The 16276-nt window shown below is 30.6% G+C and overlaps 1 protein-coding gene across 3 annotated transcripts; it reads left to right on the forward strand.

Annotated features, from left to right (window-relative positions):
* Positions 1-6808, forward strand: LOC113861658 (transcription factor MYB3R-3-like). 3 transcript variants are annotated; one of them, XM_027494619.1, is made up of 9 exons: positions 1-208; positions 660-808; positions 1013-1064; positions 1286-1343; positions 2094-2188; positions 2269-2372; positions 2616-2744; positions 3205-4310; positions 6197-6808. In XM_027494619.1, the coding sequence occupies exons 2-8, from the start codon at positions 663-665 to the stop codon at positions 4298-4300; spliced, it is 1680 nt and encodes a 559-aa protein (XP_027350420.1). In that variant the 5' UTR covers positions 1-208; positions 660-662; the 3' UTR covers positions 4301-4310; positions 6197-6808. The 3 variants fall into 3 exon arrangements, with proteins under 3 accessions (XP_027350420.1, XP_027350421.1, XP_027350422.1); XM_027494620.1 differs by having other exon boundaries at positions 24-208; positions 636-808; positions 6197-6673; XM_027494621.1 differs by having other exon boundaries at positions 55-208; positions 1016-1064; positions 6197-6627.
* The last annotated feature ends 9468 nt before the right edge of the window (positions 6809-16276 follow it).

Raw genomic sequence — 16276 nt, forward strand, 5'->3', positions numbered from 1 at the left:
AGTGAATAAAATATAAATAAATGAATAAAGTTGAATTTCTATTTTTTTAATTAAATTTCAATTTTCCATTGTTTCAACGTTCGAGGATTTTTCGAAACCTTAGCTTAGAGAGAGAGAGAGAGAGAGAGAGAGAGAGAGAGAGAGAAGCAATCCTGGTCTCTCTTCTATGAGCTTCACTTCGATTCCCGCCACTTCTCTGCAAGCTTAGGTACTTCACTGTTCGGAGAAATTCACGATATTTGTTTTTGATTTCTGTTTTTTTTTTCTTTTTTTTTCTGTTTCTGTTTTTTATTTACTCCGCAAAATTCAGCTATTAATTTGTTTTTATTAATTTGATCGAGTCCTTGCGTTTATTTTCCAACAAAGGACTTCGAATTGCTCTTTGTTGGAACGTTCCGTGTTTGATATATGTTTCCTTTTGGAAGGAGAGGGAGTGGGGGGTTGAAGGTTTTGATCTGATAACAATTTCTAAGATCTGGGTTGTAATTGAATTTGTGTTTCACTTTGAATGTTTGGTAAATTTTTCAATTTGAGCTGGGGTTTTAGGGTTTTTTTTATGGTTGGTTGTTCTGGGGATTTTTGCTTTGTTTTGTATTCGTTTTCGTTTAATATTTATGCATTGGTTTGTTGACTAGGATTGGGATTTTGGGTTTTATAAGGGTATGGCTGAGGAGAAATCAGAAGAGTGTTGTCAGGAGAATAAGCAATCCACTGCTGCTTCTTGCTCATCAGTATCTGAAGGCAGTGGCAGTGCAATTCACAAGTCTCCAGGGATATGTAGCCCTGCATCCACATCGCCTTCGCATCGGTAACATCCATTAAGTTCTTTACCTTTTCATTGCAGTATTAGTCATGAATCATGGTCATGATATTGTACCCTGTGGGCCGTGTGGTTTACTCATGTTTTATGCCTATCTTTTCTGCCATTATACTCTTGAAATTTCATCCAATTTTAATCTTTGCTGTGAACTTCAGTCCATTGATTTTCATCATATGAGTATTTTTGGTGCAGTAGGACCACTGGCCCTATAAGGCGTGCTAAGGGTGGCTGGACGGCACAGGAGGTTAGTAGTTCTCTCTGGAAACGGCTATTCTTTTTTACTTATAACTTTTGGTTAAATATGTTATGGCTTGCAAGCAAGCTGATTAAATAATTAATTCTGCTCAATTGATTTTGTGTAAATGTAGTCCAAGATGTGTTATGCTTGTCCTTGTCATTTATCACTGCTTCTACACAAACTAATGATACTAATTTTCTCTTTATGTTTTCTTCAAAATGCTGCAGGATGAGACATTAAGGAATGCTGTTGCAGCTTATAAGGGAAAGAGTTGGAAGAAAATCGGTACTATTTATATTTACCCTAGTTAGTGCCTCTGGCATCACTTGTTATTGCCACACTGCTTTGACCGTGGAGATATGTAGTTCATTAATTTAGCGATGACCTTTCAATGTGGTTTACAAGTTTATAACTGCGATGCATACTTGATTATTACCAGAGTGAATACTTGAAGTTACCTGAGATACTTGAATTGCACAGATATGATTGCAGATTTCTAGATTAATTTAACTAAAATTCATAAGTAACATGATAAATATTGTTTTGCACAGTTCCTCATCAGTGTTTTCAATTAGTTAAGCAGACCCATCCTTCATCTGTTTTCAGATAGAACTCATAGAAGATTCACCTGGTGGTGTTTTAATCTTTAAGGAACATGAAAACCATATGCAATGAAACTTTTATGCTGTTATTAACAAATTATTTAATTATTATTGATGGTTTTATTGTTACTAGAGTGGAGCCATAGAATAGTGCACTTGAAAAAGATTTATACAATTTGAAAGACATAAGGTTGACTCATGAAGGTAGTTTATAGTTAGTTTTCAACTTCTTTGGAACTCAGAAAAGTTAGCATGAGAAACAAATAAAATTAAAACTTTTGAAACTCGATTTTTGCCTTTCATTATAATGTTTGTTTGTAATTTGTTCTGTAATGGAGAATTGTCATATCCTTGAATTGGAAATTTGTTCATTTGGTTTTGATGATAGCATTGTTCTCACTTACATGACACTAATTTAAAATGTGAAATGCAGCTGAGTTTTTTCCTGATAGATCAGAAGTTCAGTGTCTTCACAGATGGCAAAAAGTTCTTAATCCTGATCTTGTTAAAGGACCTTGGACACAGAAGGTTGAAACCTAGTCCTTTTCTTCTTTTGAATTTTTCCTACAATTTCATTCAAGCATTAACTTCTTATGCACCGCTTACAGGAGGATGATCAAATTGTTGAGCTGGTGTCAAAATATGGGCCTACAAAATGGTCTTTGATAGCCAAGTCTTTACCTGGACGAATAGGCAAACAATGTCGAGAGCGGTAGGTTAATTGAAGATCATGTAATAGTTATTTCTTTTGATCCTTTTTAATGATAAATGATGTTGCCTTCCATATCGTTAAATATAAATTTTAGAATTGTTTCTTGCATATCACCTTCAACTTTTGAAGATCTTCATTCCATCTGAATTTTCATAAGATTAAAGTGATGATTTGATTTGTAAAACTTGCTTTGCATACGGAATTTTCTAATTACTCTGGTTTTTTCTTTTCAAATGTTTTTAGGTGGCACAATCATCTTAATCCTGACATAAAGAAGGATGCCTGGACTTTGGAGGAGGAATTAGCCCTTATGAATGCTCATCGTATATATGGGAACAAATGGGCTGAAATAGCTAAGGTCCTTCCTGGAAGGTCTGCATTCTCATTATTTTTTAAGTTGTTATAAAGGAAATTGAGGTCATATAAAAATTCATGGAATCGAATCTTTATGCTATTATGTGAATTGTGAAGTTTTTTTATATTGTTTTAGGGGGGGTGGTGGTACTTGGATGTTTTTCTCTTGCTCTCTATAAGAGGAGGAAATATTCTACTCAGTACTGACACTTTTTGTTTTAAAATATAACAAGAAATTCATTAAGACAACCAGAAAAAACTACATAGAAACAGGAATAGGAATTGTTTTAACTTAAGACTGAAACATGAAACAAAAAAGAACATAAATGCACAATAATGTTGTGTAAGAAGGATGGCACAATATGTTGGTTATACAACCTCCTAGTACATGATATATCTTGTGATGTGATATGGGATGCCATTTAAGTTATTCTGTGACAAATGTTAATATTTTTCCATGTGAATTTTTTTTCTGCAGGACTGATAATGCAATAAAAAATCACTGGAATAGTTCTTTGAAGAAAAAGTTGGATTTTTATTTAACTACAGGAAGACTTCCACCAATTCCGAAGAACAATCCGCAAGTTTCTGTCAAAGATACAATTAGACGTTCTGCTTCTAAAACAATACTTGCTTGTTCAAATAAAGAATTAAATGCAGCTGTTGAAACATCATCTGAAACTACTGCCATTAGTAAGTTAGATGACAATGGCAGAAATCAGTTTGAGTCATCTGGAACAATTAGAGAAGTTGGTGATTCTTCAAGTGTTCCTGCAAATGAATCTGCTGATTCTGACTGTGTAGAATGCAAGCCTGGATCATCCAACATTGATCTTAGCTGTAGCAACTCAGAACAAGTGTCCAGAGCTAATTTTGGAATAACTTATGGGCCAATATCTGAGAATTCTAGACCCAATGGAAACTCAACCTTTGAGCATTGTACAACTAATGGTGAAATGAGCAGTACCAGGTTAATCAGAACATCTTCACAAGAAAGTCCAACCTGTGGTTCTTTGTGTTATGAGCCACCACAGTTAGATGGTTCAGTTCCTTTAGATTCTCTCTATTTAAATTTTGTTTGCCAGCAGAATGAGTACTGTTTGAACCCAATGTTGTCACCTATTGGTTTCTTGACTCCACCTCGAGTCCAGAGTAGTGATTCGTACACAGAGACACCTGAATCAATATTGAAAAAGGCAGCTTATACTTTTCCAAATACTCCTTCCATATTGAGGAGGAGAAAAAGTGCAGTCCAATCACTCACCTGTCCTAGTAAAGTCTTGAAAGTGGATGATGATCCACGCACCTCGAATGAATCAGAGAGAAACAAGGATGATTCTGGTTCTGGCAGGTTCTCTGAGACCCCCGCAAGGCATGCCAATGGGAGTGCCATTCTGAATAATAGGGCATTCGATGCATCCCCGCCATACAGGTTAAGATCCAAGCGAACAGCAGTTGTCAAGTCTGTGGAGAAACAACTTGACTTTGAATTTGACAAAGAAAAGAATATTGACAAGAGGAGCAACGCGATGACCAAAGATCATCTGCATGAGACAAAACTTGGTGTGACATAGTGCATAAATGGTAAGTCATTGCTAATTTATTGTTCTTTAAATGTACAGTATTATGGTTTCTACTTTAGCATGTAGGCATTGGAGAAATGGCTGTTTATCTACATAGCAAAGAATCCATTCTTTCTTATAGGAATGAAGTTGATCCTTAAGAAAACAGACTTAATCTACTAGAAATTGATATTAGTTATTTTTCAATGATTTCAAGTGTTTTCAGTGAGTTATAGGAAGTATATTTAATATTTTTATCATTTGGCAGAATGATATGGTTGTCTTAGCCATGATAGTTAGTATTGCACGATTCGTGATATGATACTACCGATTCAATTCAGTTCCTTAACTCAGGGATATGCATCGTAGGGGAGAATCAATTTCATCCGGAATCATTGCTGGAATTGCATGAATCACACGAATTGGGGCTGAATTGCGATTGTGAATGGTGGTGCATGATTCTGGCACAAACTGGGTCGTGCATGAATTGGGTTGGGTTGCAAATTGGGTCGGGTCAGCGTGACCTAGTTCACTAAAAAGCCTAACAACCTTTTTTTTTAATTTTTTATCTGAAAAGGGAGGTTTCCACTTGATACTCCCTCTGCCGGTCAACCCACTGCTTTATATTCAGAGAAAGGCTTTGTTTTCTCATTCCCGTGCTCTACTCCACTTCTCCACACTGTTTGGATGCTATTTTCTTTGGCTCCTAGTGTATTATTGTGGTTCTCTCAACTTCTCACTCTCTACTCAAGATTTCTGGTGGTCCCTCCTTCCTTTGCGACGGTTCCGATTTTCTATTTGTCTTCTCCTACTCTTTTTGCTTGTTGTTTGCTGTTTGGGGAGACAAATGGGTCCTCCTAAGTTTTTGTTTATCTTTTTGAAAGGCTATATGTTAAATTTGAGCAGTCACTTTTTTTTGTTAATGTAACTGAATGTTATGATTTGAATCCTAACTTGCTTACAAGTGTATGTCACGTTGTTAGCTATATACTATTTGACTTCAAAATGTTAATATATTAGATGTTTTGATGTTTCTTTATGTTACCATGCCCTTATATTTGTGTTTTTTATGTTTTAAATTATTGATCTTAAATCTTACGATTCAATTTATGATTTAAAAAACAGATCTTACGATTTACCCCTGGAATCCCGATTTAACTACCTTAGTCTTAGTCAATCTGTACAAGTTGTTTGTTTGTTGATTAAATTATCAATGATTGTGGTAATTGCTTGTATGATATCAATTCTGCTGACTTCTTATCTAGAGTTACAGTCCTATTTCAATGTTCCATCTTTCTATGAGACAAAATGTATGGTTAGATTAGCTTATTATGTGTTCAGAAAAGTATACAACCAGAACTGCTGCAAGAAGAGCTTTTAGTTGAAAAACATCTTGTTCTTTTGAAGTTACTATTCAAGCTGCTTTTGACCATTTTTTTTGAATTACATCTGTATTACATGTGTTGATAGTGAACTTGCAACTGCTTGCTTGAGCACTGATCTGTTTTATTTCTTTCTTATGTGCCCATATAGCTTGAAACTTCAGAGTCACAAGAAACAAAGACCTAGCTAGAATTTAAAATTGTTCTCTTCTGGTTTGGGGCTATGGAATGGCACCATTCCTATTTCCTTTCCAGCATACAAACACCCAAACAATAGAATGGTAAATCCATTCCATTCCACTCGCCATTAAATATGCATGCATAGGCCTAGGAATTGTTGGTCTTTTTTGTATAGCTGTCTGCCTAAATTAGGTGAAGCAGTGTAATTGAGCAGCAGGTTTATTTCCCTGTATTTCTTTTGGGAGGTGACAGTTTATTCTCATTGCAGTTTTGTTGCCCGATGAAACATCAAACTTGGTTTATAGTTATAGATCCTAATAACTGATTTTGTGAACTGCTGATACAGGAATTGTGGCAGGAGTTGCTATTGAAGCAGGCTGATTGTTTCTCTAAATTGTTTGACAAGGTTTACCAATTTTTCAAAGTTAATTCAGAGTGCACAAGTCACAATGACTTTTGGTGGTTATCCACTTAATAGTTTGGCTTTCATCACACAGCACACATCAACAAAATTCAGCAACAATAGGAATCTGGTATGTGTAGAATAAGAATTGATAAATTCCATTTACTTGTGGATACATATAGCTAGCTGTATTTATCAGATTTGTACAGTTGAGTTAGGGAAAATAAATTTTCTGTAGTTTCATTAGTGCTTGAAGATTCTCCTTCAATCCTTTTTCTAAATAATTCACGGTATGACCTACAAATAAGTGTAACCATTACATTATGGCATCTGCTCGTTTAATGGACACTATACTGAAAATACTGTTTGACAATCACACAAAGGTGCTGCAACTTCAGAATGGAAATAGTGTACTCATCGTGAAATTTTCATCCAAATCAAAGTATGTTTATAACATCTCGACTTAGCTAGAAGGTATCATATCATCTAATGTTTATATTTTCTGAAGAAAACCTTTGTCTAAACGTTTCTAATTACATTCCTTGGAATATTGTGGCAAGAATTTTGAGTGCTTTAGAAAAATCAATTTTAATATTTGAAATTACTGGGAACCTGTTTCGGAATTTCTGAGAATAACTTTAAAGTATGTTTGATTCATGACACATATTCCTCGTGATAATTCTGAAAATGCCCTTACTATATAAAATATTTAAATATTATTCTTTTAATGGTCACCGATAAAATAGCATTCTTTTAAAGGTTGTTCTTTTAAATGTTATTGATAAAAAAAATGAAAAAAAAAAAGTTGCAGCAAGATCAGTTGACATAATTTTTTTTGGTCAACTTGATAATGACTTATGAATAATGTAACAGTAGTTAAGTCACAATTGATGATGCTGCAGTAAGTTTTGGCCTTTAGTATGGTTTGAGGCTTCCTAAACGAGAAACCTAGTAGTAACTAGTAAGGGATAGAATGGCAATTACCTAACTCCTCTCCTTTTGAGAATGAAAATGGATCAAAATAGTCAAGTATCAAACGAATTTTACCAAAATTTTCGTACAATTAATCAACAATCTACTTATGTTCTGATACTTGGTTAACAATAGGTAGATTACTGATTAGATTATTGTAATACTTTGATTAATCGCTTTATTAATTAAAATAAATTTTCACGTGCGCAAGCAGTACAAAATTGTCTTCCGAGAAAACACAATGAAATGAAAGTTTGACTAGGTCAATTAAAATCCCATGCATAATCACTATTTATTTATTTACCTTTTATCTTTAAACATCGCCATTATACGATTTTGATTGTTTTTAATTTTTTATGACGTCAAATGCGGCATATGTGCATATTTTTTCTTTTTTCGGTCTTGACATATGTACATAATCTGAATAAATGAAAAATGAAAAATGGAAAAGTAAAGCCCAGTTTGTGAGTAAATGGTGGATTTTAGCATTGGGAAGGTTACAACTTTCTTATGTGTGCCAATTTGAATTTTGTTGCTATATAGTTCTTGATGATATTTTTTTATTGGTACTTATGAATAATAAAATTGTATCTGAATCCATTTATTTAATATGTTAAGGTTTGTTATACACAATAACGTCTAACAGTACAGAGCAAGAGTTCCTCCTCTTCTTGGCAAGTTCTGATGTTAAACAAATATACTATATAATTAAATAAACAAAAGATACCATAATGAAAAATAACTCGGATGGAGCACATACAATCAAGTTTCATGTCACAGTAAATGGATGTAATATCATTAGCATTATATAAACTTCAGACCCAAAATTGCCTGAAAAAACATGCAGTTTAACAGCACCAAAATACATAAAAAAGAAGAAAAACCTCAGATTATTATTATTAAGAGGCGATTCTATAAAGAAAAGGAAGAAATGAACCAATATTTATAATCATAAATCCACTTTGATCATTTGAGGAAACAGACTATCATTACCAATACCCTGACCCTTTCAACATCGAAGTATCATCACTGCTACGGATTAAAATATATAAAAATTCCATTGATCATGACCGTCGATTTTTATATTCATATATCCTGCGAAAAAAATTGAATTGCTTCACATAAGAAACTTTAGACGTGGACCATGCTAGATAAAACCGATCTAATGATATTCGAAGAAATCTGTAAATAAATTTGGTGCAAGTGCCAATAATTATTATTCTTCAACGTGCACGACAAAATAGTTAAAGAATAAATCTTAAATAAAATGATATAATAGCAGAGATTGAAAAAGAAAAGAAAAGAAATATTGGTGGCGTTCTTCAATATGAATATCTATATTTATCTTGGTAACTATTACGTTATCTCAATAACTAAAATCGGCAGTGATTAATGAGATTAAATTGCTGATTTTAATTAGAGATCAGAACCAATAATATCTCTTATGTTATATCCTAATTTTGTACTTTATTAAATAAATTTATCTTAGCATTGCTTCACAGTATGAAAGTGTTTTCTCTACAAATATATTACAAAATATTCATTGGACAGTTATTGAATTAAAAAATAATAAATAAAATAACTTTGAGGAAAATCAAAGGGGGTTGGATTTGTATATAATTTTCATACGACACTAATTCAAACAAATAAGCATTTTTCAAAGAAAATATAGCCACCAACTCTAATTTAAGGAGTTGTTCTAACAACTATGCTCAGTGATATTAGCTGAAAAAAATTAGTGTACAAGTAGTCAAGTACAATAAAATTTAATCTTTTAATCGATGATAGTAAAATAAAAAAAAATCAATATTTTTTTTAACCATCTATCAAATTTTTGTCTTAATTCTGCCCCTCTTTTACACTGCTTTGATTGGAATATTGCACGAGTAATGAAACAAAGGAGCAAGGAACATGGTGGTAACATGTTGTGCGGATGACTTGGTCAGTGATATATGTGATATCTTTGGCTGATGAGTTAAATTGAAAATAAATATTTCAAAAAAGTTGGATAAATATGAAACAATTACATACACTATAAAAGAGTTGATATACTTTTAAGAATAAAAATAGTATATAAGTTAATAAAACAACTGTATTATACAAACAACGTTATATTCATAAAAAAAATCCTAAGAACACTCAAAATAAAATTACATTGATTTTATCCTATAAAAATTAAATAAACTCAAACTTGTGACATAAAATATTTTATATTACTTTATGTGTTCCACTGACACTGAGAGCTTGAGCTGGATATATTTCATGTACTGGTCAAAATACATCTATGAATAAGTAAATTACCAATTGATTGTTGTTTGTTTTGGCGCATCAAGTTCAAGGTAAAAACTTAATTTATTAAATTAAAAGTATTTAATAAAATTAAAATTTGAAAATTTAGGGCCAAAAGTATATTTTTAGATAATTATAATTTCTAATTTATTAGTTATTTTAAACTCCTGTCAATTTTTAATTATAAGTCAAAATTCTATTAGTAATTAAAAAATATAGAGTAAACAATGTATGATTAAAATAAATAATATAGCATCAATGCAATAATCCAAAATGGTATAATAATTAAAATAATTATTCAATATCTTTGAATTACATTTTATGATAGTTTAAAACAGTGGGGTATGAAAAAATTCTAACTAATGAGATAAACTTATTTATTAAACAGATAGTTACTACTATAACATATTTAGTGAGGATTGTAGAAAAATGATAAGATAAAATAAACTAAGCAAATAGCTAAATATAATTATTAACTAACTTATAATAATATTCATTCTAAAACTAGTTTGACTGTTATAAATTGACTATTCATAATTCTAGCACACTAAAGAAGATTCATAGAAGAAAGAGTTTTTCATTTTGATATTTATTCATCAATATTCTTATATTGTATAACAACATACAAAATTTGACTTTTTATAGGCAAATATTTTAAATAAAATAACATTATTATTCTTAATTGCTAAGCTAACTCTATGCAAAGCTGTTGGCCTCAATCAATGCAATCGACAACAGTTTCTTATGGCTACTAACCAGTCATCATGTACAAATAAAAACAAATTTTCCTGTATATCAATTTGTGAAATGTAAAAAGGCAGAGCACACAATTCAATTTCAATCTCCTATTTTTTTTTAATATGTGGCGTTACAGGTGTAAGTAATTTTGATTGTTTTAGTGTGGCTAGTAAGCGCTCACAGTTTTATAGCTTTTGATTAAAATTTTTTAACATTATTTTTCTTAAATTAAGCGTATATCATTCTAATTTTTTTTAATTTATAAAATAACTCAATCTTTTGATAGTTTATGAACATATTTAAAATTTAATCTTTAGTATGATAGTAATTAATTTTCACTTTCTTATTAGCTACTAGCTCTCAAATTTTGTAGAACCGGATATCAATATGTTTGGATTATTTCTGAAAAATGAGATTTGTGCATAGTGTAATTGCAAATTTGTTATCACGAAATATCTTGATGGAAGTATTTTACTTTTGATGCATCATTTAAGCATTCTTCTCATTCATACGACTTGCATAGCACAACTGGTAGTTGCAATATACTTTATTTCAGTAGTAGAAAGTGTAACAATTACCTATTTTTTTGAAGACCATGAAACTACACAAGTTCTTAAATGAAATGCATATCCTACGGTATTTTTTCTTATCTCAATTTCTCCTACCCAATTACTATCTTTATATCCAACATGCTTTACATCATTATTACTAACATAAAAATTCCCTCAATTAAAGTACCTTTCATATGTTTTATAATTCTCTCTGCTCCTTGCAAATGACAAACACATGGCTCTTCTATGAATTTGTTGAACAATTTAACTCCAAACATAATATTTGGTCTTGTGGCAGTTAAACATCTGAAACTTCTAATTAAGCTTTTATAGTATGTTGAGTAAACTCTTTTTTCATCACTATCTCTTGTCAATTTCAAATTTTCTTCAACTGGTGTAGAGATTGACTTTGAATTCTCCATCTTGAATTTTTGTAAAATGTCTTCAACATATTTCTTTTAAAAAATGAAAATTTCATCATCTTGTTGAACTATTTTAATGCTAAGAAAATATGACATTAAGCCTAAATTTGTTATCTCAAAGCATATAATCATAACTTCCTTAAATTTTACAATCATCTTTAGATTATTGTCAACAAAGATTAAATAATCAACATAAAGGTATATAATAAGAATATTATAAGATCAACAACTTTGATAATATAAAAGTATATAATAAGAATATTCTCCTACCATACTTTGAGTATCTGTTTCAAGCCATACAATGCTTTATAGACCTTATCTTCTTTTTTTTTTCAATCATATATTCTGTTGGTTACTCAACATACTCTTCTTTTTCCAAAGTACTATTTAGAAAGGAAAATTTAACATCCATTTGATATATTTTCTAATTATTTTGAGTTGAAATAGATAAAATTATACAAATTGTATATAATCTCGCAATAGGAGCAAATACCTCAAAATAATTAATACTAGACTTTTGCTTGTACCATTTTGCTACTAACCTTGCTTTGAAGCGATCAATTTCTCTGTTGTGCTTGTACTAAATTTTGTGCATCCTTTTCACTGTGCTGATAATTTGTAGCTTCTTCAAAAGTCATTGGCTCATAATTTGAAATTAAGGTAAAATTGATAATCTCCTCATCAGATAGGTCATTATCATTATCCACAACATAGTCCTATAATTTGGTTAGTAATTAATTACAACTTTGTGGTCTGCTAGAGGATTCTAGCACATGAGATGCTAGATATGCTTATCTATCTTCTTTTCATAACTGTCAGAAATCAACATGAGTTTTTTTAGGACTTTAAGAACTAATCCTATACTCTTTCTTCATCAAATGTCACATATTTACTGATAATTACTTTCTTTATTAGTGGATTGTAAAGTTTGCATGCCTTTGAATTTGTATAATAGCCAATGAACACATTTTTATCCTTTATCATCAAGCTTCTTCTTTAGCAGATCTGGTACATCGGCGTATGCTATACACCCAAAAATTTTGAGATGTCGAATTGGTGGTCTCCTTCTGCCCTAAGCTTTTCTGATGTCATGTCTTGAACATTTTTTGTTGGGTACCTATTCAAAATATACATAAAAATAGTAACTACTTCTGCTTAAAATTCTTTGGGTACTTGTTTCGCCTTTAACATGCATCTCACCTTGTTCCTTTTTTATACTTCATTTTGCTGAGTAATGTATCTTGTTGTTCACTGATGTTGAACTTCGTGCTAGTCAAAGAAATCTACACATGTAAGGTATTTTTAGCCTCTATCTATCCTCAGTGCTTTAATATTACAACCACTTTATTTTTTACAAATGCCTTAAATGACTTAAAGGCATCACAAGTTTCTAATTTCTGCTTCAAGAAATACGCATTTTTCTGTTAAAATAATCAATAAAGATATTAAAGTACTTGCTATTACCATGTGTTGGAATTTGAACTATGTACAAGTACGAGTGAACAATCTGCAATAGCTTCTTTGCTCTCTATGATTTTCTTGTAAGAAATGATTCTTTATGCTTCTTTCCCAATGGGCAAGTCTCACAAATACTATTGGAAATATTTACAATAGGCATACCACACACATATTCCTTTTTTGATAGATAATTCAATCTAGAAAAATAAAAGTGTCAAAAATACATATGTCATAACCAATCATCATTTGGTATGACATAACGCAAGTAAGAACATTTTTCATGTTGAATTTTCAAAGAAAATAAACAATTTGGAGTCATTTCTACCTTGACAATAAATCTCTTATTCTTGTTAATCAATTTGCAAATTCCATGATGAATCTGCATGTTATAGCCTTTCTATAATAGTTGTCGCATGCTCAATAGATTGTGATGAAGACCGAGAGCATATAAAACATTAGCGATGAAATTATGAGTACCATCTTTTAGTTTACTCGTGATTCGATCCTAAAATTAGAATATTGGTCTTGTTGCCAAATTTTGCTATAGACTTCACTGTTTCATCTAGAAAAGAAAACAATTTCTTTCCACACAAGATTACTGCACTCAATATCTAAATACCAAATGTTTTCATCTTTTGAAAAATTATTTCTTGCCAAAAATAAACTTTGCGTGTTATTTGAATTTTCACTAACATCTTGACACTAATTTTTTTGCAACATTTGCCTATTGTCAAAATTTTCAATTTGTTGCTTTCTGACCAAACTTTTCACAATGAAAACAATTGAAATTGCTTCTTTTTTTGGTAATAACCACCTCTACCTCTTCAACAGTTAGCGGGCCAAGCATTGTTTTCACCTTTTCTTTGATTTGGTGATTTGAAATTGTTGCATCTCCATTGATTGAAATTGTTACGTCCTCTTCTTTTAAAATTGTCATGACCTTTACCTATAAAGTTGCCTTTTCCTTTATTATTGATATTATCATCACCTTTACTTTCTCCGCTTTGGCCGAATTATCTAACGTTATTAAAATTCACTTGACTCTTTAAGGCTTCTTCATTTACTTTTGCTGTCTTCTCCAAAATTTTCCTCACATGACTTTCAATGCTACCTTATAAGTATGCAACGGTCATTGTATCTATGTTGTGAGATTCAATTATTATAGTCATTACATGATTAAACTTTATCGGCATAGTGTGTAGAGTTTTTTCTACTATTTTATTTTTAGAAATGTCTTCTCTATACATCCTAATCTTATTAACGAGGTTTGTAATAATAATAAAAAAAAAATATTATCCCACATTTTCTGAGTTTCACATATCAAATCTTACATATTATTTTTTTATAAGATTGTAGTTTAGATTTTTGAAATTTCTCCGATCATATTACAACATACAAGACTAGTCCTTTTATAAGCAAATGTTTCACATAAAATAACATTACTAATCTTAATTGCTAAGCTAACTTCCTACAAAGCTGTTGACCTCAATCGGTGCAATGGATAAATTTTTCTTTTGACCACTAGATAATCAACTTGTACAAATAGAAACAAATGTTCCTATATATCAATTTATGGCATGTAACAGACGGTGCACACAATTCAATTTCAACCTCTAATTTTACTTAATATTTGGCATTGCAGGTGAAAGTAATTTTGATTATTTCAGTGCAAATGGTAGCCGCCTACAATTTTAATGCTTGGTTAAAATTTTTTAACATTAATTGCCCCTCAAGTTGGAGGGGAGTTTAATTATTCTTAACTTGTATTTTTATTGGACAAACATGCATGAGTTAAAGCATGACTTCTAAAATCGAATTGAACCGATGATCGATAAACCGATTGTGTGATCAAGTCGGTTTACTTATAAAAGTAGAGCTTTAAAAATGGGATAAAGTGGGAAGCACAAAGGCAACCAAGCAACAATCATCTGGCTACAATCCACAATAGTTTCACCAATTGATTTTCCCATTAAGGGAAAGCGGGAGAAGAAATCAAACATGATACATGTAGCTTCATTCAAATTGATTAAACTGTGTACGGTAATAACATTATTAGTAAAGATTAGGCTTATTATAATTTACGGTGATATTAGATAGTATTAACAACAATAATTTGAAAAATGGCAACAACACTTAAGAGTTGAATAGTGGTAGAGAGTTCAAATGAGGAGACGAAAAACAAATGTATCCTATCATATTCATTTTATTTTATTAACTTAGCAAACACTGAATCAAAAAAATAATAATCCTATCTTCTTTATTCTACCCATCAAACAAGTTCTAAAATACCTAATCTATATAATTTCAAAGACTGACCTCAGTGTTTAGTCATACAAGATTGATTATTGGCCAACACTACTTTGTATTTAGGCATATTAACAGATAATATTATTTCAGTTTTTCGGTCCCTTGTGATGTGGCGTGGATTGTCAGGAACCGTGCGTTGGAACGTATGTTGCATATCACATATGGTTGGTTCATTTTTCTTTTTTAAATGTTTTTCCAATTATAAAAATACTTCATGTCCTAAAAGATTTCAAAACTTTGATCGCTAGAAAAAGGGAAAAAAAATAATCTCCATACAACTGATAGTATTTTGATATGTAAGCTACATCTATAGTTTCGAATTAGTATTTATTATAATCAAAGTTACACCTGATAGGCACATCTTTGATTAAGATTTGAAATAATAATTTAACAAAAATCTATAAATAAAATATTTAAAGGATATGATGTGAATAAAAAATAGCACAAAATGAATTAATCCAAACATAATTTATATTCTCACAAACATAATAGAAGCTCATGTCTAGGACACATTTGAAAAAGTTTACGAACAACTTAAGGAAATAATTAAATTTTTATAAACTTTTTAACTTATTTCAATAAACTTAATATAACTTGTCCAAATAATTTATTTTTAATTTATTCTAATAAATTTTATAATCAAATTTGTTATAAACTTTCATAAGTAAAAAATTATTAAATAATCACTTAATTAAAAGTGATGACGTCATCAATGTTTGTATGTGGTAAAATATCCGATTATGCCGATATTGACTACATCAAGTGTTAGATAATTAAATCTTTTTATTTTAAAAATAAAACCTATACATTAAAAAATATATTAGTGGAAAATTTTAAATCTTTCATAATTATTTTCCGTTTTCTAATTTTAGCATTTCTATTTAAAAATACTTTTAAGGATATCTTGCGTTTTATTATCATTATACCCATTATATTAAATATTATCTACTATTAATAATTCAATCTATTATTTTTCGCTTATTTCAGTTACAGTGGGGGAATATGTGTTCATGTAGATATTTTTTGTTCAATTATTTGAAATACGAATGACAAACGAATGTCGTATCATTACCAATGATTTCTGGTGACAAGGTTCCTTTGTATCGTAAAAGCAACCTCGTTTGAACTAACCACTTTTATTTATCTATTCAAATAAAAAAAAATGTATACTAAAAAATTATTTATTTTATATTAACTAATTGAAAAATTTTCTAACGTACCCTTATATTTAATCTTTCTTTGACTTACTACTTGACTAGACTAATAGCTTTATTTATCAATTAACA

This window comes from Abrus precatorius, unplaced genomic scaffold (assembly GCF_003935025.1).
Source record: "Abrus precatorius isolate BTA unplaced genomic scaffold, Abrus_2018 Scaffold3, whole genome shotgun sequence".
In the NCBI taxonomy this organism is placed as follows: domain Eukaryota; kingdom Viridiplantae; phylum Streptophyta; class Magnoliopsida; order Fabales; family Fabaceae; genus Abrus; species Abrus precatorius.

What these genes read in the sequence shown, in the direction of transcription:
- LOC113861658 (XM_027494619.1), top strand. Translation starts at nt 663, where the DNA reads ATGGCTGAGGAGAAATCAGAAGAGTGTTGTCAGGAGAATAAGCAATCC. An exon ending in GTGGCTGGACGGCACAGGAG is followed by an intron (nt 1,065 to 1,285) that starts GTTAGTAGTTCT and finishes AAAATGCTGCAG; the next exon opens with GATGAGACATTAAGGAATGC. An exon ending in GGCAAACAATGTCGAGAGCG is followed by an intron (nt 2,373 to 2,615) that starts GTAGGTTAATTG and finishes AAATGTTTTTAG; the next exon opens with GTGGCACAATCATCTTAATC.